The sequence below is a fragment of the Haliotis rufescens genome, unplaced genomic scaffold (genome assembly GCF_023055435.1).
Source record: "Haliotis rufescens isolate VD_foot unplaced genomic scaffold, xgHalRufe1.0.p SCAF_22, whole genome shotgun sequence".
Lineage (NCBI taxonomy): Eukaryota > Metazoa > Mollusca > Gastropoda > Lepetellida > Haliotidae > Haliotis > Haliotis rufescens.
This window is the reverse complement of record NW_025963913.1, coordinates 4,305,334-4,331,494: the sequence shown is the minus strand read 5'-3', so window position 1 is coordinate 4,331,494 and position 26,161 is coordinate 4,305,334. Positions and strand designations below refer to the sequence as shown.

The 26,161-nt window shown below is 42.0% G+C and overlaps 1 protein-coding gene across 1 annotated transcript in view; it reads left to right on the top strand.

Annotated features, from left to right (window-relative positions):
* Positions 1 to 375: 375 nt before the first annotated feature.
* Positions 376 to 26,161, top strand: part of LOC124136318 — a 43,187-nt gene continuing 17,401 nt past the window's right edge. The window contains exons 1-28 of the mRNA XM_046502210.2: positions 376 to 565; positions 5,629 to 5,718; positions 6,286 to 6,356; positions 8,931 to 9,101; positions 10,216 to 10,356; positions 10,537 to 10,650; positions 10,972 to 11,223; positions 12,706 to 12,841; positions 13,807 to 14,011; positions 14,119 to 14,265; positions 14,772 to 15,120; positions 15,781 to 16,087; positions 16,722 to 16,848; positions 17,037 to 17,273; positions 17,364 to 17,573; positions 18,493 to 18,767; positions 18,852 to 19,011; positions 19,350 to 19,571; positions 19,761 to 19,911; positions 20,042 to 20,325; positions 20,831 to 21,028; positions 21,461 to 21,596; positions 22,200 to 22,234; positions 23,222 to 23,351; positions 23,465 to 23,697; positions 23,778 to 23,948; positions 24,168 to 24,339; positions 24,900 to 25,154. Of these exons, the coding sequence (XP_046358166.2) occupies positions 483 to 565; positions 5,629 to 5,718; positions 6,286 to 6,356; positions 8,931 to 9,101; positions 10,216 to 10,356; positions 10,537 to 10,650; positions 10,972 to 11,223; positions 12,706 to 12,841; positions 13,807 to 14,011; positions 14,119 to 14,265; positions 14,772 to 15,120; positions 15,781 to 16,087; positions 16,722 to 16,848; positions 17,037 to 17,273; positions 17,364 to 17,573; positions 18,493 to 18,767; positions 18,852 to 19,011; positions 19,350 to 19,571; positions 19,761 to 19,911; positions 20,042 to 20,325; positions 20,831 to 21,028; positions 21,461 to 21,596; positions 22,200 to 22,234; positions 23,222 to 23,351; positions 23,465 to 23,697; positions 23,778 to 23,948; positions 24,168 to 24,339; positions 24,900 to 25,154 (5,062 nt within the window). The 5' untranslated portion in view covers positions 376 to 482. The remainder of the gene's footprint in view (positions 566 to 5,628; positions 5,719 to 6,285; positions 6,357 to 8,930; positions 9,102 to 10,215; positions 10,357 to 10,536; positions 10,651 to 10,971; positions 11,224 to 12,705; positions 12,842 to 13,806; positions 14,012 to 14,118; positions 14,266 to 14,771; positions 15,121 to 15,780; positions 16,088 to 16,721; positions 16,849 to 17,036; positions 17,274 to 17,363; positions 17,574 to 18,492; positions 18,768 to 18,851; positions 19,012 to 19,349; positions 19,572 to 19,760; positions 19,912 to 20,041; positions 20,326 to 20,830; positions 21,029 to 21,460; positions 21,597 to 22,199; positions 22,235 to 23,221; positions 23,352 to 23,464; positions 23,698 to 23,777; positions 23,949 to 24,167; positions 24,340 to 24,899; positions 25,155 to 26,161) is intronic.

Genomic DNA, 26,161 nt, shown 5'->3' with positions numbered 1-26,161 from the left:
TCAAATTTAAACATCCACATGTGGGCTGTATATTGTCGCTGTGAATGTCGTCGACAGGTGCCCCATAACGCATGTTACTAACACCAGGTAATGACATAAAATAAAAAATGTGAAAATCGAAACAATTATTCAACAATATATTCATGGCGTAACTTATAAAAAATCACCGCATCAATAAACACCATTTTAACACGAATACATTGTCTCAGAGTCACATCACCGCCTGTTGGGTTTAACTGCGCCCCAGGGCTTTTCCGTTGATACACGTTGAGCGCTGACTTTGTCAACACGTGTTAGATCTACAACGCAGTTACTTCCCTTTTCACCTTCCCTGAGTAGATGTGCTGTGGCTGCTGGTGAGCCTATTCCGGCTACTATGCTTCCTAATAGAGTTGAGTGAATTCCGCGAAAACAGGTTGTAGTTCGTCAACAACTGACGAGACCACATTGATGTCTATTTGTTATGAAGATCTAACTCCGAGATGAAGTATGTTTGGAAGTATGTCCTGTACTGGGGAACCTTGGTCACTTTTATAGATTTGTCAGCTGGGCTACAAGAAAATGCGTGAGTACAGGGGTTTCTATTTATGAAACTTGTAACAATTGCGTCTAATGGATTTAGTGAGAAACAAGATGTATGCATTGTGATGAATTCTACATAACGGGAGGTGCACGTGGACATCACCCGTTATAGTGATTTAGGAATAGGTCATTAATGGCGGTGGGGAGGTTGGGGTTGAATGGGGTTGGGTTGGGTTGGGTTAGGTTAGGCATGGGAAAATGACAACGAAAGAGGGCAGTCTATGTACAACTACTTTGAGGGAGCCGTGAAAAATAGCTTCTATTTCTTTCATTGTATGTTTTTTCATACATTTGAATTTTTACATTTTTTGCATAAATGAAATTGTTGTATGCTGTTTACTCCAGCATGTAGGATTTATCATGTTAAATTAATGTAGTCAGGACCGGGGACCTGTTACAGAAATACATTGCCTGTCTGTATTTCGGCTTCAAAGGGGAAATCTAATAATGAGTAAGTCAGTGACCTTAGATGAATTTGTACCTGAATATGTGTACTGTCTTTACCTACATCTACAGAACACCAACCAGGGTCAAAGACAAGGTGATGATCTAATCCTTTTAATAAAAAAACTATTAAATCAGCAACTGTGACAACTATAATAACCATGTTATGTTGGAGATAAAAAAAATAATGTATTGAAAGAACAAAGTCTATATCTCGTCTCACAGTCTTCATTTCTGGTTGGGGAGTCCATTTCTGGTGTCCACGGCAGTGATTTGTTGGATATTGCTTAAAGCGACGTAAAACCATACTCACTCCTAATATGAACTTCTTGCGGGTCGAATTTGTTCTCTTCATACATTTTCCCTTAACTTTGAATTTTCATGACCCGTGTGTATATTTACACACAGATTTACACAGTGTGAAAACCGTTTTGACCTGCATACTTCCATAAACACAGCACACAGTTGGGTACCACGGCACCACGGGCTTGTGACAGTGTAATGCCTACGTGATAATTACGATGCCATATGTAGTCAAGCTGAAGTATTTCATAAAAAATGTCACTTCAAACGTTACATATACAATAACCTACTGACATTATTCCGATACATACTGAACACAAAACATGACTAATGATGGGATATTTTTATGAAATTGTGTGCTCAGCTTTCACTGCAAAAGTATTCTCCAAAATATTTATGATCCCCAAATGTTTCTGTTCAACATGTACACATGTGATTATGATGTTAATGGTCACCTCGCAAGCGACACATGCTTACAAAATGTTCTCTACATTATGGTCAACCACTTCACTGGAAACGTTCCCATTTGATTAAAGTTACAAAATTTAAGGCCTCATGTAAAGCTTTCAAAAAGTCTTATGGTAGACATGTGGAGATCATTTCCAAATTTGACGCATCAGTGACAAAAATGATGTCCGATGCAATTCCCTATTTTGACTTGTACCATATGTTCCCGTGTTTTTTCATGTGAACAATTGACTTGCCTTTGCATGTGTTTGTGACGGGTACCATCGATGGGGCAGGGTACGCTCACCATTTCGCGAACACCTGGTATCATCACTATTTGATAGTGATTCATAAACACATGATCTTGACATAGTCGGAATCGTACGGTCGACTCTGCTTTTGGTAGAGATTTCTATTGAATATGAAAAGGGTTTTGTCGCTTATAATTATATAATAAATTATTCATTGCTTGTGTCAATTACAACGTCAAAACCTCACGAATCTCCAGCACACGACAGGAGACACGAAAGACGTTTCTACTGAAGAATCCTGCCGAATCCATTATGAAACCAGGTATTTTCGTGCAAAACGTTTATGTTTTACCATTAACGAAAATACAAATAATATATGAGACCGATCCCATTATTTATAACAGATAACTAGAAACACATTTGAAACACACCCTGTTTGACACTGAAGCATGTCGTTTGTTCTGGTTGCCAGGTACTACCCACAATTTTTGATAATGTATAATGTATAAACATTTGTGAACGTCTTTATGACAGAGTAGCAAAGCGTAAAAGGCATGGGTTAAATGTAGCGTTGTTAACGCACCACCTCCACACAGAGCCATACAGAAGGTAACCCGGATTTGACCTGGTTAAACGTTGAAACTAGGTGGGGTCGCTATCCACGAGAAAGTCATGGGAAGGTCCACTGGGACGTGTATGGTTTGTCAGTTCAGTCAACCGTCAACAATGGTTGCAGCTTTATTAACTTACAGGTTGATATGGGTCACCATTGTGTGTCTTGTTTCTCCACAACCGGGACCTCTGTAGTGCTATTATTCCAACACGTATGTATAATTCATGCTTAATGTCCATTGCAACAACAAATGTGGCCAACATAACTGTGAACGTCAAGAGAAATAATGATAGCTAATATTTGATATGTATAGCCTTTTCCTCACAGCGGACTGATGTACCGTTACAAATGTCTGTTTACCATCCTGCGTTACAGGTGTGGTTTTTATAAAGCGAATAACATCGCAGTGACATCAATAAATGAAGGACAATACACACCGCCAGTAGTCAATAAACTAATCAGTGCATGACTGTACGTCCATCAAGGCATGCGTTAGCTGAGGAGGGTTCCCTTACTAAAGTACTGTCGGAAATGCTAGGAAACTGCTTTTCTGCCTTCATTTAATAAATACGAGTCGTAGGACTATAAAAAGAGCATATATCAAAATAACGCGAATTGCCGTAATCTAGCCTGTCCTAAATGACACTGTGATTACCCTTAAATTGTACTTTTACAGGTAAAATGATGATAAACTTAGAAAATATTCGTGTGTTGTCATGCATGTATGAAATGGCATATCACCTGAGGTAATTACCTGACACCTGTCCCGAGGTGATGACCTTACACCGTCCCGTGCATTCTCCCAGGTGCAAATGTCGCCGAGTTGGGGGTGGTATCAAAATATAGCTGTAATGGTACTTAATTGACATGCGTGGATGAGGTAACAATTTAGGATATGTACTGCATTATATTTGCTTAGAAACATGATGGAGTAGTTAAGAGCTATGAAACGGGATGAGTATTGTAAGGTTGCGGTTTTGGAATCCAGATGTATTTGTTGTTCTACAGATGGTTTCTTGAGGTAGCATTTATCTCCGCTGATGACGTATGACTGTGATAGGTATGAATGGTTCGGAGATAATGTGACCTCATAGACAGGATGGAATATTTTCCCCTGAAAAGTGCTCGGTCATCGCCACGCGCCGTGTATCGAAATCCCATCTCTTGGAGAGCAATAGTGCAGTCCGGGAAACATTAATTGTATCTTTAATTCCTCCCAAATTCTACTACAAGTCAGGGTTACCTTCTGCTCATAAAGCTTGTACACTATACGCCTAATCAACCTGTATCAAAGCTGTCTAAATCCTTTTACGCCCCAGTTTTGTTTTTGAGACCACCCCTATACCTCTTTTGTTTTCTTATCATACCGTAGACTTGATGGTATGAATTGAAAACACCATAGCTTGGGCAGTTCGGTAATTCACCCTATCTAAATAAATGGTTTCCCTCTATCTCTCTAAAGTGTAAAGAACTTGTATGCATTTCCAAGTACAGATTCCATGTCGTGTACCTTGGTTATGGCTATGCAAGTGTAATGTAACATGCATCATGGGCGCAATGTTAACAAACAAAAGAACGCAGCGACATTTTGCCATTTTAGAAGATGCACATCTAGAATTTTCTCAAAATGAATTTTGTGTGTGGAGTAGATGTTTTATGAAGACTACATTATTATTTTTGTAACGGAGTTACGTGCGCATATTTCTATAGTCCCTTTCAGACTGCCACTGTGAACTTCATGTTTTCGTTCGAATTTGTCTCCTGTAAACTTGTCGATAGGACTCCTTGTGAAATACTTCAAACCACAGGTAGGGCGATCGGTATTTATTCGATATTTCAATAACAACAGTCTGTGAAAAAATATATCCCTTTTTAACAGGCAAAAAGCAGTTTTCTAGCATTTCCGACAGTACTTTACTCACGCCTTATCTCTACATGCATACTCTTCTTACAGGGTCTTCTCACACTTAGTCTTCTCATACACCTCCTTCTTACAGGGTCTTCTCACACTTAGTCTTCTCATACACCACCTTCTTACAGGGTCTTCTCACACTCGGTCTTCTCATACACCTCCTTCTTACAGGGTCTTCTCACACTTAGTCTTCTCATACACCTCCTTCTTACAGGGTCTTCTCACACTTAGTCTTCTCATACACCTCCTTCTTACAGGGTCTTCTCACACTTAGTCTTCTCATACACCTCCTTCTTACAGGGTCTTCTCACACTCGGTCTTCTCATACACCACCTTCTTACAGGGTCTTCTCATACACCACCTTCTTACAGGGTCTTCTCACACTTAGTCTTCTCATACACCACCTTCTTACAGGGTCTTCTTATACTTAGTCTTCTCATACACCACCTTCTTACAGGGTCTTCTCACACTTAGTCTTCTCATACACCTCCTTCTTACAGGGTCTTCTCACACTTAGTCTTCTCATACACCTCCTTCTTACAGGGTCTTCTCACACTCGGTCTTCTCATACACCACCTTCTTACAGGGTCTTCTCACACTTAGTCTTCTCATACACCTCCTTCTTACAGGGTCTTCTCACACTTAGTCTTCTCATACACCACCTTCTTACAGGGTCTTCTCACACTTAGTCTTCTCATACACCACCTTCTTACAGGGTCTTCTCACACTTAGTCTTCTCATAACCTCCTTCTTGCATAGTCTTCTTACATAGTCTTCTCACGCAAACCTTCTTACATAGTTTCCTCATGCACAACCTCCTTGCATGGTTTTCTCACGCACAACCTTATTATCTCGTTTCACAAATAGTTTTCCTATGGGACGTTCACGTAGGGAGTTTTTAGGGGGTTCAGTGGAAACGCTCGTTTATTCTCCAACGGTAGTCAAGCGGATGCAGGCCCCTCAACCAAGGATTTTCAAAAGAAAGGTCGCCATTATAGCCCGAATTTTGATATGATGTTGGCATTGTTTGTTTGTTTTAAATGCATGCAGTATTATAATAAATGTTATCTTTCCAGGAAAAATGTATTGACAAAGCTCACCTACAGGAATTCAAAGTACACAACCAAATGTGGCTTTTTGAACTGGGACCGTTGTACAAGAAGCAGGTTGGTGCTTTTGTTGAAAGTGTTCCTTGCCACAAGATCCTAATACATCACATGTCCGAAAGCAGGAGGTTGTTGTAATGATTTGTCAGCTACATAAACATTTAACATTTCAAAGGATTGGTACCTTGAGGTGAGGTGAAATGATGTTTAACATCGAATTCAAGATTATTGCACTTATATAGCGACGTGCGTGCGTGCGTGCGTGCGTGCAGCTGCTGACTAATGCCGGTTTTATAGTGCTAGCCCGAGATACCATGTAGCAGTTTAAAATCAATACCCCACTCAGACACAATATACTGACTCCGCACCGACCAGTCCTTGTTTTATCCTCATAATGCCGAGCGCCATATATATAGCACCATATATATAATAAGTACCCTATTTTACCGTCTTTTCATGTGTCGTGGCCGCGGATCGAATAATATACCTTCCGCTCTCCTTGCAGACGCTCTATCCACTAGAAAGTTTGTCTTTCATAACACGAGTCTGCTACTCAATGAGTATTGTGTAATTGATCAACAAACCTAATCTGCAGTGACTATTAATCAAACCATTTCACCATTTCAGAAAAGTCTCAGACAAATCATTTTATTGCAAGAGTGGGTACAGATCAACGAACGATGTCAGCTGCCCTCATCGTAAGTCACTGATTGATATTCAGTTAAGTAAAATAGTGAGTGAGTGAACGCCACTTTTAACAGTATTCTAGCTACATCACAGCGTGTCAGTGAGAGGATAGCTTTTCACTTTGTTGAAACCCAAGAGGACGGGTATGGTGATGATAAATCAAGAAATATAATCTGCGCGAAACGTGATTCTAACCAACAATCATAGGTTTCTGGCATGCCGAAGGGACGCAACTATGTACAGCGAATTGCAACGCCTTGGACAACTGGTCCACCCGTGTCCCCCTTCAGATCAATGATCGACATGACCTATAGAACGTTGGAAAAGCATTGCTTGTTTCATAACCACACACTTTGTGTTATAACATCACGTGCGGGCGGGTCTGTTCCGAATGGGGCTGTCGATATCACAATGCAACTGTATCCACCATCTCACTTGCTCACAGACCCGTGACGATCCTGGCTAGAATAGGTCTTCAGTAACCGACTGTTGTCGTAGGAGGCGACTACCGAGACCGGGTGGTCCGGCTTGCTGACTTGGTTGATGTATGTCATCGTTTCCCAACTGCGTGGATCGATTTCTATGATATTAACCACTGGATTGTCTGGTTCAGATTCAACTATTTACAAACAGCCACAAACAGACCTCGGGTAAAGAACTGACAATCTCATTGTCTAGACCCCGGGTAGAGAATCGACAATCTCATTGTACAGACCCCGGGTAAAGAACTGACAATCTCATTGTACAGACCCCGGGTAAAGAATTGACAACCCCACTGTACAGACCTCGGGTAAAGAATTGACAATCTCATTGTACAGACCCCGGGTAAAGAACTGACAATCTAAATTGTACAGACCCCAGGTAAAGAATTGACAACCCCACTGTACAGACCTCGGGTAAAGAACTGACAATCTCATTGTACAGACCCCGGGTAAAGAATCGACAACCCCCTTTGTACAGACCACGGGTAAAGAATTGACAATCCCATTGTACAGACCCCAAGTCAAGAATTGATAACCCCATTGTCTAGACCCCGGGTAAAGAATCGACAACCCCTTTGACAGTCCACAGGTAAAGAATTGACAATCCCATTGTACAGACCCCGGGTAAAGAATTGATACCCCCCATTGTACAGACCCCGGGTTAGAAATTGACGACCCCATTGTACAGACCCCGGGTAAAGAATTGACAACCCCACTGTACACACCCCGGGTAAAGAATCGACAACCCCTCTGTACATACCCCGGGTAAAGAATTGACAACCCCACTGTACATACCCCGGGTAAAGAATCGACAATCTCATTGTACAGACCCCGGGTAAAGAACTGACAATCTCACTGTACAGACCCCAGGTAAAGAATCGACAATCCCATTGTACAGACCACGGGTAAAGAATTGACAATCCCATTGTACAGACCACAGGTAAAGAATCGACAACCCCATTGTACAGACCCCGGGTAAAGAATTGACAACCCCTTTGTACAGACCCCGGGTAAAGCATTGACAACCCGATTGTACAGACCCCGGGTAAAGAATCGACAACCCCATTGTACAGACCCCAAGTAAAGAATCGACAACCCCATTGTACAGACCCCGGGTAAAGAATCGACAACCCCATTGTACAGACCTCGGGTAAAGCATTGACAACCCAACTGTACAGACCCCGGGTAAAGAATTGATAACCCCATTGTACAGACCCCGGGTAAAGAATTGACAATCCCATTGTACACACCCCAGGTATTGCATTGACAAGCCCCATTTACATAATACGCAAGTAATGCAATGGCAACCCGCGTGTACAGACCCCAGGTAATGCAGGCTTAGAATCGGTAAGAGTCAACAAACGGGATCCAGACTCGAATATTATCAGATCGCCGTCAGATAACTGTAGTATTGGTGAGTGCAGCGTTAAACAAGACACAAACAAACATATTATACATAATCCAGATAATGCATTGACAACCCCTTTGCACAGACCCCAGTTCAACAACATATAGATATCAGATAACACGGTAAAGAAATTGTAGAATGTATTAGTATTGCTTTATGGTTATTATCCTGGAAATCTTCAATTTATAGTATATGAATTTACGTATCATTAAACAGAGTAGCAATCGGGTAGCCTAGTGGTTAAAGCGTTCGCTCGTCACGCCGAAGACCCGGGTTCGATTCCCGACATGGGGACAATGTGTGAAGCCCATTTGTGGTGTCCCCCGCCGTGGTATTGCTGGAATATTGCTAAAAGCGGCCTAAAACTATACTCACTTACTCACCCAGAAAACAGAAACAGAATATATACACATATATAAATATATATAACAGAAACAGACACCGCGTGTAAGCCTTGTCACTTACTCCGAGTATTCTTCTTCCCCAACAGTTTGTATTTGTAGCGAAATTATAAACATTTAATCAATATTCCTTTAAAGTTCCTTTAATGAAATATATGTCCTTGGTGGCTGTAACACTACGTTTCCTCCAGCAGCGTGAGATGGATACAATAACGGTGTATTGGTGTTTGTGACAAACATAGATTGCATGGGTTCTGGTGTTTTACTTCGGCTTTTCCTTTGTTTCATCCTCAGCTATATGTGACGGTGATATCAACCCCGCTGCTTGCACCATCACATACAGAACATCTCACATCATCTACAGTAACGGCAAGACCCAGTACATCAGTGGAGGGAGCTGCAGTACACCAGGGAAGTGTATCAATTGTAATGACGGCTTCTATGCAAGCCCGGAACGGTGTAGAAGTAAGTACATCAGTCCGTGCAGAAAACAGAAAACTAGGTAGACACCAATCATATCAAACTATATAGTGTTTGTGTTATGTTTTGACTTGATCACAGACACATCCTAATATTTTGTATCTCCTAAATATACAAAATGTAAATTACTTTTATCATTATTAAGTTCAACGCCGATGATAAAGTGTATTGCTGTTTGAGGAGTTATCTTAACACACAAGAAACAGGTCTCCAGCAATCCATGCTTGTCGTAATAGACGACTAACGGAATCGGGTGGTCAGGCTCGCTGACTTGGTTGATACATGTCATCGTATCCCAAATGCGTAGATCGATGCTCACGATGTCAATCACTTGATTGTCTGGTCCAGACTCGATTATTTACATACCTCTCCGTCAGATGGCTGGAATATTGCTGAATATTCACTATCACTGAACTGTGCGCTGCACGGATCTATCGTTCTTAATGCGCTTTTCTGTTAAATGGGGATATTGTGATGCTGTATGGTGAGGTGAGGTGAAACTGGCTTTGACGTCGCGTTCAAAAATACATAGCAACGTGCATGTACGAGTGTGAAACTGCTTGTACAAGGACTGACTGATGCCGGTGTTATAGAGCTAGCCCACTGATATACCATGCCGATGTTTTAACATGAATACCCCCCTCAGACACAGTATACTGACCCCGTGCGGTAAAGTTATGGGAGTTCATAACATTCACATGTGCCCTAGGGTCATATCACGTCACGAGACAACAGTGTATTGTTTCCGTCATCCGGACGGCGTTGTTGACGTAATTCGAATCTTATTGTGGCGTGAGGTCGGAATGACGTCACGCTAGAACAACGTCATGGCTGAAGATTGTCATTCGACAAAATATGGCTCCGCTGTTGTTGCGACTTGCTGTCCTTATAGGTAAACACTAAAATTCGTCTCAGCATGAAGACAATTTCTTTTATAATAAATAGAACATTTTATTCGTGTAAATGTCGTACCATGTTTACGACCCTCGCTCGCTGTCGCACGGGAAATACCGGAATAGAGACACTCGTGTCGTAAACATAGTATGACACGAACACTGATACAATATCCTCAATAGATGCTATATCTCACGTATGTCAGTGTGCACCGCCATCAGCAACTGTGACCTGGAGGAATGCAGCAGCAACACCAACCAGGTGTGTACTCGATGTGACGGGGTTGTGTCGGAGAAGGCAGGATTTAGGGCGTACGTGGCTTCTTCTAACAAGAAATCCTGCATCAGTGAGTATCGTATTAACATATATTGAATACTTTCGTGATGAATAAAACATGTATCATGTTGTCCTCTATTCATATTACTTAAAATTAGTTGTTTTGAATTTGCCATAGAGTCCACCAATATATAACAATAAAAAGGTCGATATAATTCTGTGTTTCATAAATTGTTATTATGGATTACAGAGACGTGTTCCTGGCGGAGTGACAGCACCTGGTGTTATCCAGGGACTTGCCGGAACGAGTACGCCAGCAACTGTGCCTGCTCCAGTGGTTTCACGGGGAAAACCTGCCAGACAAGTAATGTTTCAGTTGCTTAATGTTTCACACAATCAAGGTGACCGACCATGAGATATTCTGGCGCGGGGAGGGGACCCTGTAATATTGTGCGGAGACTTGATATTTTTTCAGCTACAGAATTTAAAAAAAGATTTTTTTAAATAACACCATGGAATAATGTAATTTTTCAGGCAGATCGTTTCTTCTGAGTCACCCACTCAGTCACTCAGTCACTCCCTCAGTCACTCACTCACTCTGTTATTGGGTGAGGAAATATTTTACAAACAAACCTCTTCTTTGTTTCTAAGGCCCAGAAATACACTTCATGGTTCAATGTTACAGTAACAGCGAAGCCAACAATAAACTTCAACCTCCTACGGTTGACCAGCAGCAATGGGGACACGGCCGAGGCACCTCCCAACATCAACAGTGGATCATCTCAGCCCACCAAGTGGTCCAACATCAACTCTCCATCTCGAATGTACTACAAGTTCACTGCTGAGTACAGGACGGTACCCCCAACCAGACATGCTTTCATTGAAGCCTTCGCCGTGGGCATTGTCAGCGCTTCTGCTACCTTCAAACTTAAGAGAAGTATGTTGCTCGTCAGACACTTTTAAAGCTTAGTCGCAATTAAGAGACAATTCTTCTTTCATAATATTTACGCTGACCACCAATTGCATAAGATCAACTCCCGAAGTCACCGAAGCTTCAATTGCTAGTTGTTGGTTGTTGTTGGTTTGTTGTTGATTGTTGTTGGTTTGTTGTTTAACAGGTTAGAATACGCTTTCAGCAACCCATGGTTGTCGTAAGAGGCGACTAACGGGATCGGCTCGCTGTCTTGGTGTATGCATGTCATCGTATTCCAGTTTCGTAGATCGATCATCATGATGTTAATCACTGGATTGTCTGGTCTAGACACGATTATTTACAGACCGCCGTCATATAGCTGGAATATTGCTGAGTGTTGCATTAAACCACAAACCTTCAAACAAATACACAAAAGGGGGCTAAAATGACTGACTTGGAATAATTGTGTAAGTACCCCTTTAAGGGGTAATGACAACATTTAGTTCACGAATCTTTAAATCCATTGGGAACATTAAATTTAATTTATAAAAATGGGAAAGATGTAGTAAAAAGTTCAATAGTCCCAAACCAAACGAAACCAAGTGTTCCATGTTTTTGAGTTTATACCTTTGTTCCACACAAGGAACTAAGATTGTTTGTTTAATAGTATCGATTAGGTTTAAAGTATGTTTGGGATGTTGTTTCTAATACCGGATATTTAAAGGTGTCTTGGGTGGATTTTGGAAAGAACTCCATATGAAACTCACACACCATATACCTAAACGATGGATACAGCTGTTAAAGGTTAATGCACAAAGCAACCACGGTGAACATGTAAATCATTGCGGTCTTCAACATGATATTCTCAAATCTGCAGATAGTAAATTCATTTATAAACGTTTACGGGACACTCTGGGTGAACCTCTTGATAACCTCCATACAAAAAGGGAAAATTTCCAAGGTACGCTTATGTAAACCATTTTTTCTCATTGTAAAACATTACATAATTATATAATTCCAGACATAATTGTACTTGCATATAATAAATACAACAAGAAAAGAAAACAGCACGAAATTCAACAGTAAACGGGAATGTCTTAAATTACACGAAAGAAGAGTCCATTACTACCCCATCCCTGCCTGTCTCATCTCTACATGTCCACTTTCCCCTCAACACCTCTCTCTTTCCCCGTCATTATATTTGATGGTTCTTTCCCTCTGGGCATTCCGGGATAAACTGGACTCAGCAACCTGGACGTAAAAGGCGACCAAATGGAGATAGGGTGTTCAGACCTGGACCTTAATTACAGCTGAAATATTAGCTGAAATAGCTAAGATATTGCTGAGTGCGGCTTTAAGCAACACACACACACACACACACACACACACACACACACACACACACACACACACACACACACACACACACACACACACATACACACACACACCAAATAACCAAAGCGAATATCCCTATATAATTCAACGACATGTTGTTGGACCAAGGTGGACGTGTGACCTCGACTAAGGTGCTTAACTGTGGTGGAGCCAGCAGGACCAGCCCCGACACAGACCTGTTCACCTGTGAAGGAAACCCAACTGGGGCGTCTGTACTGCCTTTACCCTTCCAACACAAAGACGTGTGAGTAGGGGGTGTTGTATTTAGTTATCTTGAGATTTCTTTTCAAAAATGCTTTTGTACATTCGTACATTACAAGACGGTAATAAAAGGATCGAGCCACTCCACCATGACGCTTAATTTAATGTTTTTGTGCAAAAGCTGGGCATCCACTGACAATGTGTTAGGCAGTCTCATTAAATTCATTGCATAATCTACTTTTCATATTTACATTTTGAGGATCACACATTGACGGTTTCGAGTGGGAAGTGACTGGTCCTGAGCAGCAAACAGAAAACCTTCTGTTTCACTTTTCAGGCCAGCCTTCCAAGCGAAGGACACGGCGGGGCTGCTTCACTTCTCAACACACTGTACATAAACTCGATGCAGTGGTCGTTCAGAAAGCCTCTCCCTGAAAACCGTGTCTGGGCCGATTTCATATGGCACTTTGCTTGGTTGACACTAATTTCTGTACCGTCCAGCAGTACATGACCATCAACAAGATCAACACTCATTGAGATTATGTCCTGCACCCTTGGCTCGTTTAATAAAACAGTGGAATGCCTTGGTTTTTTACCATAAGTCTTGACATGCTTCACAAGGGTAGCATCAGACAAATAAATGTTCGCGAAAGTGCAAAATACAATTATTTAATGAAGAGCCTCCACGTTAATCAAACCACGCCCTCCCATTACAACTGATAAATATATGCATTATTATGTACAGATCAAAAAAATGCAGCTAAGAGGATTTTGGTGATCCTGGCACAGTCAGGCTGGTTAGGCTTATCATCAGCTCAGGGCCCTTACCCCCTCTACACGCAGCCCAGTCAGCGAATGGGACTTCTCCCAGGAAGCGCTGCCACCCAAACCACCCAGAAACCATTTCGGAGAATGTGAAGACTCCCCAACACTGCAGCCTTCTGCATTACCCAGATTGTCAGATTATTATTATTATTATTATTATTATTATTATTATTAACTTTTCAGTATTGACTTCTCCTATGCAACAAGCAATGGAGGGAATGTAAAGGTCCGGAACAAGGAGACCAACATCCTAGGAACCCACTACTACACCGGTGCTACACAGACCCACACCTTTACCATGACCATTGACCTGGTGGATCCCTATCACTGTAGTGGTACTACTGCCTGTGTTGGCAGCATGCTGACTGCTCCCAATGTGATCAAAACTGTAAGTTTATGGCCAAACCGAGTATTTCATCCATTTGAAAACATTTTACTTTCTTATGTTCACAGTGTAATGTATTCATCCTGTTATAAATCCATTCTTTCTTTCAGCCGACTGTGAACCTCCGCTGGAGTGGCTGGTCAGATGCCGATGCAGGCGTTGCCCATTTTGTGAGGGAGGTGTATGAACTCCACGCCGTAGGGAATGAACTCAGAGTTAAACGTCAGGTCGATACTACAACTGTAACCAGTTCAACGGTGAGGATGTCATCTTCATTATCAGCATTTCCGCTAAATCCGCCTGTGTTCGTGAGTGCTACAAGAACACCACCACCGTGGGTGCTTCCGGGGAATGATGTGTCCCGTGCTGGTCGTTCGGGCCCCCTTAAGATGATCTGATGATCTCTTTCCGTTGATTACGTATCACCTTGCTTTGGTGGATGCTATCAGCGATGGGTTCGTCTGTTCTAGTTTTGATAAATTACAGACTGTCGCGATATCGCAGTATTATTGCTAACTCTATTGATAAACAACATTGACTCTCTCAGTACCAGTACCAAACAAACGCAACTGATGGAAGAATCACTCAGTTACATGATTCAACTACAAAACATACGAGAAACTGAATCAAATTCTAAACCAAAATGTGAGCTGCCGTGGATTGTTGGCAGTTTATCTGTGCTCAGAAACATGAATCATATACTCGAATGTAAAATAATTTCTTGTTTTTGTGCAGTTTATATTGAGTAAAACCTACATTTCAGACGTCCAACAGCTACACACTTACTACGGCGGGCGTGTACTCTGTTGTCCTATCTGCCTATGACCAGGCAGGTAATCACAGAAGTGCCAGGCGGATCGTGCTCTATGATGGTACGTCGACTGTAACAACTCAGTCTAATAAAGAACTCCGTGTGATGACAGCATCATCAGCAACGTCAGAGTGGCAAACGACGTCATCCGCATTGACAGTGGACTGGACCAACAGATACATCAACACAGTACATCACAACAACAAGTGGCTGCAAGGGGTGGCTTCTCTTGCGGGGCTCGGCTCTGACTTTGATGACAACGAGGGTGACAGAAGAGTGGCTGCCATCGACAATGTTCAGGGTACGATCCGAAGCTTGGTAACGAAAATTCCGCAATATTCCGCTTCCTCTTGACTGATGTTCTATACCTGATGTTGTTAAGACGTTGTACAAAAGACTATTCAACAGTCAACGCAGACATACCAGTTTTCAGTAACTGACCTGTTTTATAGGAATGGCCTACACTAGTGACTAAACACTGTACTGCAAATATGAATTATCTTAGGGCCCTACTCTCACTCTATATGTGTCAATCAGGGGCTGCATATGCATGCGTCCAATACAGTCCTCTGCTATACGACTTATTTGCTTGTACCAGACTTATCTTAAACAATTCGCTGTGCAGAGTTGCGTCCCTTTGGCATGCTAGAAATTTACGATCATGGGTTCGAATTCCGGTTCGACGCAATTATGTTTCTAGCTTTGTAGCTCCATTCCCGTTCTCGCGGATTTAACCAAAGTGGTTAACATTTGAAAGACCTCAACACTTCGTGCTCTCCCCCCCCCCCCCCCCCCCACACACACACATTAAGCTGACACGCAGTGATATAACTGAAACACTGATCAAAGCTGCGTTAAACCCAGCTCACTTATTCACTCCTCCATAATATGACAACCTCTTCAATATCAGCTGTGAAATTGTACATGTGTCAATGCGTTCAATGGAATTTATATTCAACAGGTGTAACGCGATTCTTGTCGTCATACAAAGTCGACCACAAAGGAGGATCTTCCATCGTAAGTCCACCAGATGGTGAGGAGTTCACCAGTCAAGGTCTGAGACAGTCACAAACAATAAAACCCTCAGTAGCGGATGGGGACACTGTACGTTTCTGGGTGCGGGCCTATGACATCAAGTCGGACATGAAAGAAGAAAGTGTGACAGTCAACATAGACACATCACCTCCAGTCATAGAGAACCTGTGGCTCACCAGAGGAGACAGACTCAACATAAGTGTTCATAACGTGGAGGAATTCGCCGAAATGACGCAAGTATTTTTAAAACTACATCTTCCCGCGGCGCAAAGATGTAAAACTCAGACAGCTTAATATTCAACAATGAACGCTTGTAAACGTATATCAAGTGGCAAATTAGTTAAAATTATTGGTAATTTCTAAGAGTACCATTTAGGTCTCTTAACCATGCAAGTATCCGCTGGTCATGGATTCGAATCCTGGTTATGATGCGTGGTCTGTCTACAATTGTTCGTGGGTTTCACCAGATAGGACCCATACCCATACCTATACTCATACTCAATACCCATACTCAATACCCATACTCATACTCAATACCCATACTCAATACTCATACTCAATACTCATACTCAATACCCATACTCAATACCCATACTCAATACCCATACTAAATACCCATACCCTTACTCAATACCCTTATCAATACCCATACCCATACCCATACTCAATACCCTTTTCAGTACCCATACCCATACTAAATACCCATACCCAAACTCAATACCCATACCCAACGGCGTGCGTCCTCCACCATTAGATGTGAGGATGTGATATTTCTGAAATTACAGCGGCATTGAAACATATCTGATCTCTCTCACTGTACATCACAATTATATCAAGAAGTGTTAACATGGTAAACTGTTTTCACAGAATGGAGTGGGTTGCATACGATGAGCACAGCGGCCTGGAGACGGTGTCATGGCGGATTGTAGATAAATACCAGGGTCGAAACATCGTGCATGGACTTCAGCACATCGCGGCTCAAGGAGAAACAACCGTAAGGCAATCTGTGCAGCGAAAACGATTATAGCACTGGATTCATTTAACTTAATCTTAATCCCAATGTTCTTTTCCAATGTTTATCCTTAACTTATTGTACAAGTGGGACAGACAACCATTATTTTACTTGATTAATGGTTTGAAAAAAATAATTGTATATAATGTAGGCATTTTTTTGTAAAACAGAGTATGGCTCATTGCAAGACCACCTTCGCTGGTGTCGCCAGGGGAGCTAACTGTTACTGCACTCCAGCCAAAGGTTGCTACCATCGTCACTTTCAAGTAAGACCGACCGTAGTTGACAGCAGTCTCCCACATGGAGGAATATTCAGTGACAAAAGCAAGGGAGCTCACGACTCGGACTACCATCTAGAGGTCACCGTGACAAACCACGCCAAACTTACTACAAAGATGCAGTTTAAAGTGAGTGGACGATTTCGTGTGGTCCATTGGTATCCGTGATCTGATATGTTCTTCAAAACTCCTGACATTCTCTTCCACGTTCTTATCCAGGTGACAATAGACGCAAGTGCCCCTCATCCTGGCGTTGTCCACGATGGTCAGTCTGGACGCCCGGAAGTTGACTACCAGGACAGTCTCCAGCTCCGCGCCCACTGGGACGGATTCTTTGACAGAGAGAGTGGAGTCAAATTCTACCAATATAGATTTGGCTCAAACTGTTTCCAAGCAGATGATTTTGGATTAGACACAGGTTCATTGCAGGTACACAGAACTGCCCTTGTTCCTTTTCTTGTCATTATTTTATTATAAATTCTAAATGTAGCTAACATCATCTACGCTTTATCAGTCTTGCGTACTCATACTCAGTACTTCCTGGAATCGGTTTTGTTGTCACGTCATATGAAATAAACTGTTGGACAAACTTTCGCCATGCTTCACGCACAATTTATATCTATCTTTTGCCATATAATGAAAACACCTAATTTGCCAATCCATCGTAGTTGGCAATATGAATTCTCACTGGAGGTTTGATAGGGGCACTGCCACAATTTTCATAATAGTTACAAATCCGGGCTTCAATATGTATCCATGAACTATTGTAGGGATTGTATACTATGGTTATAATTGTCTGAATATTATTTCACACGAATTCGTTAGTTATTAGCAAGTCAGTATGAGGTGAGATCTGTTTTAATTCCATTTTAAGTAGATCTGAATATGTTGAAACTCTATCGCCGTTTTTTGTTAAGTGAAGCTCAAAGATCAAGTGAAAAATAATTGATATTTACCTTCAACACCATAGTTATTTAGATCGAAGCCTAATTTCGTTCAGTCGTGTCGCTTCTTGAAGTGAGTGGGTGGTAAAGTATCAGTCAGCTGTACAATCTTATGACCATCAGAACCATGTTCATTTACGGGTATTCTAGGGGTCATCGAATGTTCCAATGGTCAGACACCCATCAATGTGTTATTTCACGCGCACACGAACAGCAAGAAGGCCAGGATTATTGGCTTTCTTACAGATGTGTTTGTTATGACATGCGGAAGTCCCCAAAATTTACAGGTAGATTGTAGGTTTTGAAGAATAATACCCTCCCATTTTTGCTCATATTTGTGTGGTGCGAGGCAGTTTCAAGTTCGGAGGGTTTTCGGAGTTCAAACTTAATAATCTTTCATGCAGGTCACTGAAACTTATTCCACATCCGCCTCCTGGACAGCGCCCTCTGTCGGCAAGTATCACGTCACAGTGGTGGCCTACAACCGAGCACTAGAAGCATCCGACCCTGTGTGTTCTGACGGAGTGACTATAGACACAACGCCACCTAGTGTCAGTGACGTGGCAGTGAGAGACTCCATAGTGGTGGAGGGCCTGGTCAAGTCATCAGATAATGCCGTGTGGTTCATCGACGCCCACAGAAGACGAACCCCATTAGTCACTCCAGATAACACTTGCAGGTACATAAATACTGTTTACCCTTTGTTATACTCGTTGTCATCTCAGCGATAAAGTGTATGACATGAATGTTGGTTTCTCTACAGTTCCAAGGCTACGTCTGTAGATGACGGGAAGCTTTCCCTGTTTCCAACACATCGCTACAACAACGGAAGTGTGGTGCAACTCTACAACCCTGAGTGTGAATCTCTCCTGGCATTGCCTGCCACCTTCATCAACACACTCTACATCTACAGAGAACACCATGTGAGTACACAACGTCTTGGCTACTTCACATGCGGGGACCACGGGGATCTATCGTCTAAGGGTCATGGCCGGAAACCTATTCGCCCCGATTGTGCTTCTAAATTTGTCAGCACCTTACCCGTGATATTGGCTTTCACCAAATTGGTAAACGTCTGAGACATTCATCACTCAGGCTTTCCTCACATATTAACCTGACACGTCGTAATATAACTGTAACACCCCATTTTCCACATTGTTGGTAGTCACGAATCATGTACCTAATCCTTACTATTTGGTAAATTGTGTTTATACAGTAGGCATTCTCAGCATTTGATTCTAACCTAAAGTTTCATTGCCAGCTATTTGTAAACTGGACTGGCAGTGACACAGAGAGCGGTATTTATGACTACGAGCTGGGGCTGATGTCAGATCCTTCTGATAAAGACGCTCCAGACATCCTGCCCTACACGTCCACTCATCATCATCCTCAGTATCAGGGCTACCATCCTCGTCTCAGTGAGGGGCAAGAGTTCTACATCGCCATCAAGGCTATCAACAAAGCTGCACTCACAACCATAAAGGTAGGAACAACATCACACTGCACTGAAGTGCTGAACATTACCAGATATTCTTTAGTTATTTGATTGAATAGTTATCATATCCAGGGCATGTCAGAAGGATTTCATTCAGTTTACTTACAGGTATGCAAAGCAAGCTTGCGTTTCAGCCTCTGTGCATTAATGGTATCTGGTTGTGTGTTTATTTCATAGATCATAGGTCCCTTAATCGTTCACACAACATACCCTGGATTTACGGGCGTAGTGAGAATGAGTGTTGGCAGTAGTCACCTCCTAGCACGGTGGTCTGACAAGGCCTTCTCGGACCCAGAGACGTCCTATCTCAAGTACGAAGTGGCTGTCGGTATGTAGAGGGATGCTCATTCTACATTATCTTCTCATTCCATAATGCGCTGTGTAATCTGAAATCATTTTAACACATTCAAAAACTATTTCACACGATCGACCAGTGCAAACCAATTGTTCATGTGCAGGATCTAAAGACGAACAATCGACAGTAATTCCCTTCACGGCCCTGCAGTCAGGAGGGGGATGCACACTGACGTCGCCACCTACATGTACAGCTGTAGCCCTCACAGACCTCCACTGGGACCTCCATCACAGCCACACCTACTTTGTGTCAGTCAGGGTCACCAACATAGTCGGGCTGTCCACAGTTGCAGTGTCGGAGCCCTACGTCCATGACGTGGCACTACCGTCACATGGTGTTGTGGAAGACGTAATTCCAGCTGGAGAAGAATCCTTGTTTGATATAAGTGTAAGTTTGAAAGTGAGAACATGTAGTTTATGACACCTTAATTATCCCTTTGCATCATTCCGACAAACTGTATGTAAATGCCTGCTTCTTGTATGCTAAATGGATGTGTTGGGCATGCAGGGTGCTTAGTTTTTGATGTACGATAACTTGCCGTTGTAGTTACAACATGGTGTGGGTTGTTTCCTAACTTGCTGTTGTAAGTACGATAACTTGTAGATATGCAAATTGTCTGTTGACGATTTAGTGTTGTAGATATGACAAATTGGTTGTGTAGGTATGTCAAATTGGTGTTGTGGGTATGACGATTTAGTATTGTAGATATGACAAGTTGGTGTTGTAGGTATGACAAAGAGCTGTTGTAGGTATGACCAATTGGTGTAGGTATGTCAACGTGCTGTTGTAAGTATGACAAATTGATGATGTAGGTATGTCAACCTACTGTTGTATTTTCTTGCTGTTGTATTTTGATAAATGGTGTTGTAGGTATGCTAATTTGGTGTTGTAGGCATTTGACGATACTGACCATCAGGTGTCCACCTCAGTCCTTAGAGCCAGATGGTACGGATTCGACACAGGTGTCAGCGTCGTAACCTATAAGGTTGGAATTGGCTCTCGGCCTTCGCAAACTGATGTCAAGGAGCTTGTGTCAGTGGGAAACAAACTGCAACATGAATTTAATGACTTAAGTATGACAGAAAATCAGGTAAGAATATAGACAGACAGACAGTCCTGTTATTCACTAAAAGGGTCCCGGCCCAAAATACATACATGATATGGAAATAAACAAATGATATCAATGATCTTTCTCTGCATGATAGAAATATTATTAATTGTCGGATATTTACTCATTTTTTTTAAAATAAACTTGAATGTTGGACAGCAGATGTGTTGTTTATATTCAACGGCAAAATAGCACGTAAGCTTGCGTGATTTACAATATCTTCTTTCAATCATATTTCATATCTGCCAGTTTAAATAGCAAGCTTGGGATTGTAAAATCTAAATCGGGAATAGGTTGTTCTCAAATGTTAAGGAAGGTCATCTATGCTTATTTTTTTTGGAAATATTTAGGAGGGATTAAAACTGAATATAGTTAAAACACAAATGAGTAAAGTGCTTTATTATCTCCTTCCAGAAGTATTTTGTGACTGTCGTGGCAGTTACTGGTGGAGGAGAGATGACGGTGTCCTCTGACGGTGTGACGATCATCAGGCCAAATGTTGATGTCACAGGTGTCACTATTAGAGATGGACCAGGGTGCCGTGATTCTGGTATGTTCAATGAACCATTATCATGAAGTAGCTAATTGTTTGTTCATAACATTAACCATAGTTTGACTTACACATGTTCAGTATGTGTTTTACAGAGAGCGTCGATACAATTGTGTGCAACACGTATGGTACGAAACATATCTTTGTCTTTATATTAGTGTACATATATACCCTGTAAGCCCGAATGGTGACGTCACGCATAGTGAGTGAGTGAGTGAGTTTGGTTTAACGCCGCTTTGAACAGTATTCCAGTTATATCAAGGCGTGTCAGCTTAATGTAGGAGGAAAGCCCGAAGTGATGCAGGTCTCAGACGTTTACCACTTCGGTGAAACATAATCGGGGCTAACCGGGATTCGAACCCACAATCAGGTTTCTGGCGTGCCCAAGGGACGCAACACTGCACAGGGAATCGCGGCGCCTTAGACGACTGGGCCACCCGTGCCTCCCTCACGCATAGTGAGATGCTGAAGGTACCGTGTGATACAAACATCATTCTTCAGTTATCCACAGTATATGAGTACAGTTCTTGCATGCGAAAACAATGATTGGAAAATGGAACTTTTGTCTGTGTTGTATTCAAACTGTAGACCTTCCATGTGCAGGTATCCGAGACTTGGCGGGCCAGGGTAACCAACCGGTAAGGAAACTATGAATAAAGTTTCTTCATGTCTGTCTGGATGGATGCAATTAATATTAATATATATGTCACTTGTCGAGCGCAATTGTCCATAAACCGATGAATGCTTAATGCACCGAAGAAGAGAGAAAAGCTAGTTAGTTAAAGGCACTTCGAAAGAGATACGTTTTTAGTTGTGACTTATAGGTTGCCTGAGTTATGTAGAGTTTGATTTGAAAAGGTAAGGCATTCCAAAGAATCGGAGAGGATAATCCTTTTCCATAGGAAGACGTATATTAAGACTTGGGACTTATAGTAAGAGCTGGTTTTTGTATGGAAACGAGTTTTTTTTTACAGCTACACCTGTAAAACTATATATTTTATTTAATTAAGACTATGAGCTTAAATCGTTTTTAAACACTTGTATCAATGTATAAATTTGCCTGACAGTTTCTATTCTTTTCAACAGTCGGAAGCAAATTTATCTCCCTTTTTCTGGGACAATCTATTTTTCTTATAACTTCGTCTCATACTTCTATATTTTATGGCTGTAGTAAGAGAAAGACATCACGGCGGTTTATGGATATTAATATCACAGAAAAAAGGAACACATTTGTTTTGAGACATTCAGGAAACGGTGGTGGCGGCGAGGAGTCCTTTATTGCAGGGTTGAGTTAAAACATACATCATTTTAATGTATTCGGTTCCATAATTAAATACCCTCTCCAAAATACATTTACAACAACAAATTGCATAGTTTACATGCAAAAGTCAAATGCATATAAATACTCTTGCTGTCTTGGACAGTTTTGCATGGATCATTGCACAGAACAGTTCTAATGATTCTAAAAGGTTACACTCAAACAAGTACTGGTATGAGGCTGCACATGTATAACCCCGAGGTTAGGATCCTCGTGCTGACTAAAACGGAACAAGCAATAGATTATGCTGATCTTATTTTGCAGGTTGTGTGAACCCCTTTTAAATTGCCATGTGTTTTTTATACAGGTATGCACCACCGATATCACATACCAAGTATCCCCTTCGACATATTCTGCCTACTGGACGAGAAGTGACGTCAGTAAAGAGAGGTACCCGGAAGTATATTGGAGTCTGCAGGAAAAACTTCCCCGGTCAGGTAATTCATTTTCTTACCTTATTTACTGTCAAAAATTCGTTTTAAGAAAGATTATGTTATTTAAAATATACCGAAATAAAGATAGCACAGCATTGTACCTGTTCATATTGCAGATGATTTGTGGCACGGCGTGAGAGATTACGAGCATCTTGGGACATCGGAGAAGATTGCAGTCGGAGGTGTGGCATTAGAGCCAGGACATATGTATAAAGCCTCTGTCAAGTTCTGTGCTGGTAAAGTCTGTATGAAGCCCATCCACAGTGACGGTGTGACTGTCATACCGCACCCCCCAGCAACTGGAAGCATGGCACTGACATATGAGGAGTCTGTGGGGGGACAGGCACAGGTAAGTTCCTGTTTTTTGTTGACTCTGATATTGTCGCCTGTTGTATATAAAATGAGGCTTATGGCGGGTTTTTTATGTAGATCCAGGTGACGATGTCCCGGTTCCGTGATTCCGACATACCCGTGGCATCGGAAGCCTATGACGTCATTGACAAGTACGAGTGGGGACTCACAGATAACAGTCACAGCAGCAAAATGTTGATCAACTGGCAGACGGTCGACGCCGAAAGAATAAACACCATAGGCGACAAGGTAGTCGTGTTCATCTTACATAGATTAGCCATGAACGAAAGGTTGGATTCAGCAGCCGCAATGGCCTAAACATGTCTACATTCAAACGACGCCATCCCTCCGACCGGTTTTTGTATAAGCTTAGCAATAATTTGTTAATGTTTGGTTGTAGTATGCGTTTCTTAAGATTTGGCTGCTAAGCAATCAGGAAACGTTTCTACAGTAGAATTCTTTTTACAGATACGTTTCCAGATAACTCTTCCGCAGCATCTCGACTTTACTAAGTGCAGAAGAGTAGCAGTCAGAGGCTACACTCGAGTTGGCCTATATGCAACAGTGTCGGCGGATGTCAAAGACTGTGCAGCGTTTGACCCGGTGTATATTGTACCTTCAGTTGTCCTAGATGCTATTGGTAGGTTACTTTTTAAGCTCACCGACCTGACGATTCATGCAGCATCGTAGTGTAGTATATGTAAAAATGAAGTAGCGAATGTCACATGAATTAGGGCATATGCCGTGAACAGAGAACTGCAGTAAAATGATGCGTATACTAGCATTTGCTGGTCAAAGAACCTTTGTCCAGAAACCATACATTTCACAAAATTTACAACTGAATTAAACTCCAAGCGACTTAAAACGGTGAAATGTTATTTAACGATCAACACTGTAGTGCCTCTTTTTCAAGTCAAATGACCTGTACTTAATTCCAAAGTAATATATTACAATAAACCGTGCTTACCCCTATCGAGGTTGATATGCAGACTCCCAATTTACTCTCCTAGCCCACAGTTGAACCCTGAGCAACTTGTAAAGCATGTACCAAATGTATACACTTAAAAACTCTAGTGTATTCCTGCACTTATTTTGGTCTTACATACTGAACACAAGCAGTGGATGTGTGTCTCACGAATACTTGTATATGACTAGATATGCTAAACATGTATTTGAAATCTGTACACATCTGTATTGTAGGCAAAGCAAAAGCACCAGATCAGGGTTATAGCATAAGCTTAGATCAGAACAATCACTGGGAACACGCTGATGCTGACTACACTCCCTACAAGAACATCCTGTCTGCTGTGTGGCCGACTCTGCGTCACAGGAACTACACGTGGGCAGTGGTGTCAGGTGACCAGGTGGACCCCTCGTCTCACTACAAGAGAGAGAGTCTGATGACCGTCACTGACCCCTGTAGCATGCCGGATGTCATCAGGTGTGGACATACAGGTAAGTGTGTAAATACATGATGAGTAAATACTGAAAGTACCCACTTATCAGAGGGGTACACAAAGTATGTGATCTAGACTACCTGTTGTAGCACTTCCATTTTGAGAAAGCCTCGGTGGCTGAGTGGGTTAGATCGCCGACTCTGAGAATGTGGGTGGAATCCCGGATGGGACTCAACCCCCAGAAAGTGTTATCCCAAATAAAACATTTGTTAAATCCTGAAAGCTTGTCAGTCATTGTTGTAGGTTTGTGTGATGGTGCAGGTAGTCATCAGTCTGTACCTTCCCTGCTTCAGCGGACAAATGGCCAATATTCCAGCCGAGTAGAACCATAATCTCTATTCCATCTTGTTACAATGGTGGCAATCATTGACTGCCCTCAACCCAACACATTGGATCAGTTCATCGTCTGTGTTCAACAACTGTTTCGCCCCACATTCCGAGAATTGTTTCATTGAAGTCAGGCGATACTCAAACAAACTTTGTTGTAGGGTTGACAATTGGGTGTATGTAACTATTTCCATCCTTCTTAAAATTGTATCAAAGGTGAGGTGAAATGGGGTTCAACGTCGCGTTCAAGATTATTACAGTCATAACACATAGTGAAATCCGCGTGCGTGTGTGAACGGGATCGTGTATGCGTGCGTGTACGTGTGTGTGACACACACACACACACACACACACACACACACACACACACACACACAGAGAGAGAGAGAGTCCTTGTTTAATCTTCTTAATGGCGATCGACCAGGCAAGACATCAACAACTACCATCATTAACGACTTCAGGTATGAAAGATCGAACCACCGACCTTTCGCTCTCCGGCCAGACGCTTTATCCACTTCACATCCACTACGGTCTTGGAGCAAAACAAAAAAATAGTATTGTGATGGTTTGATGAGTATCGGCACGTTCCTACAATACAGCTTTCCTGGGTTTCCTGGTGTTTTACTTGTCAGGGATGTGATGCCATCGGATCATAGACAACTTCAATTTAGTAAAGTT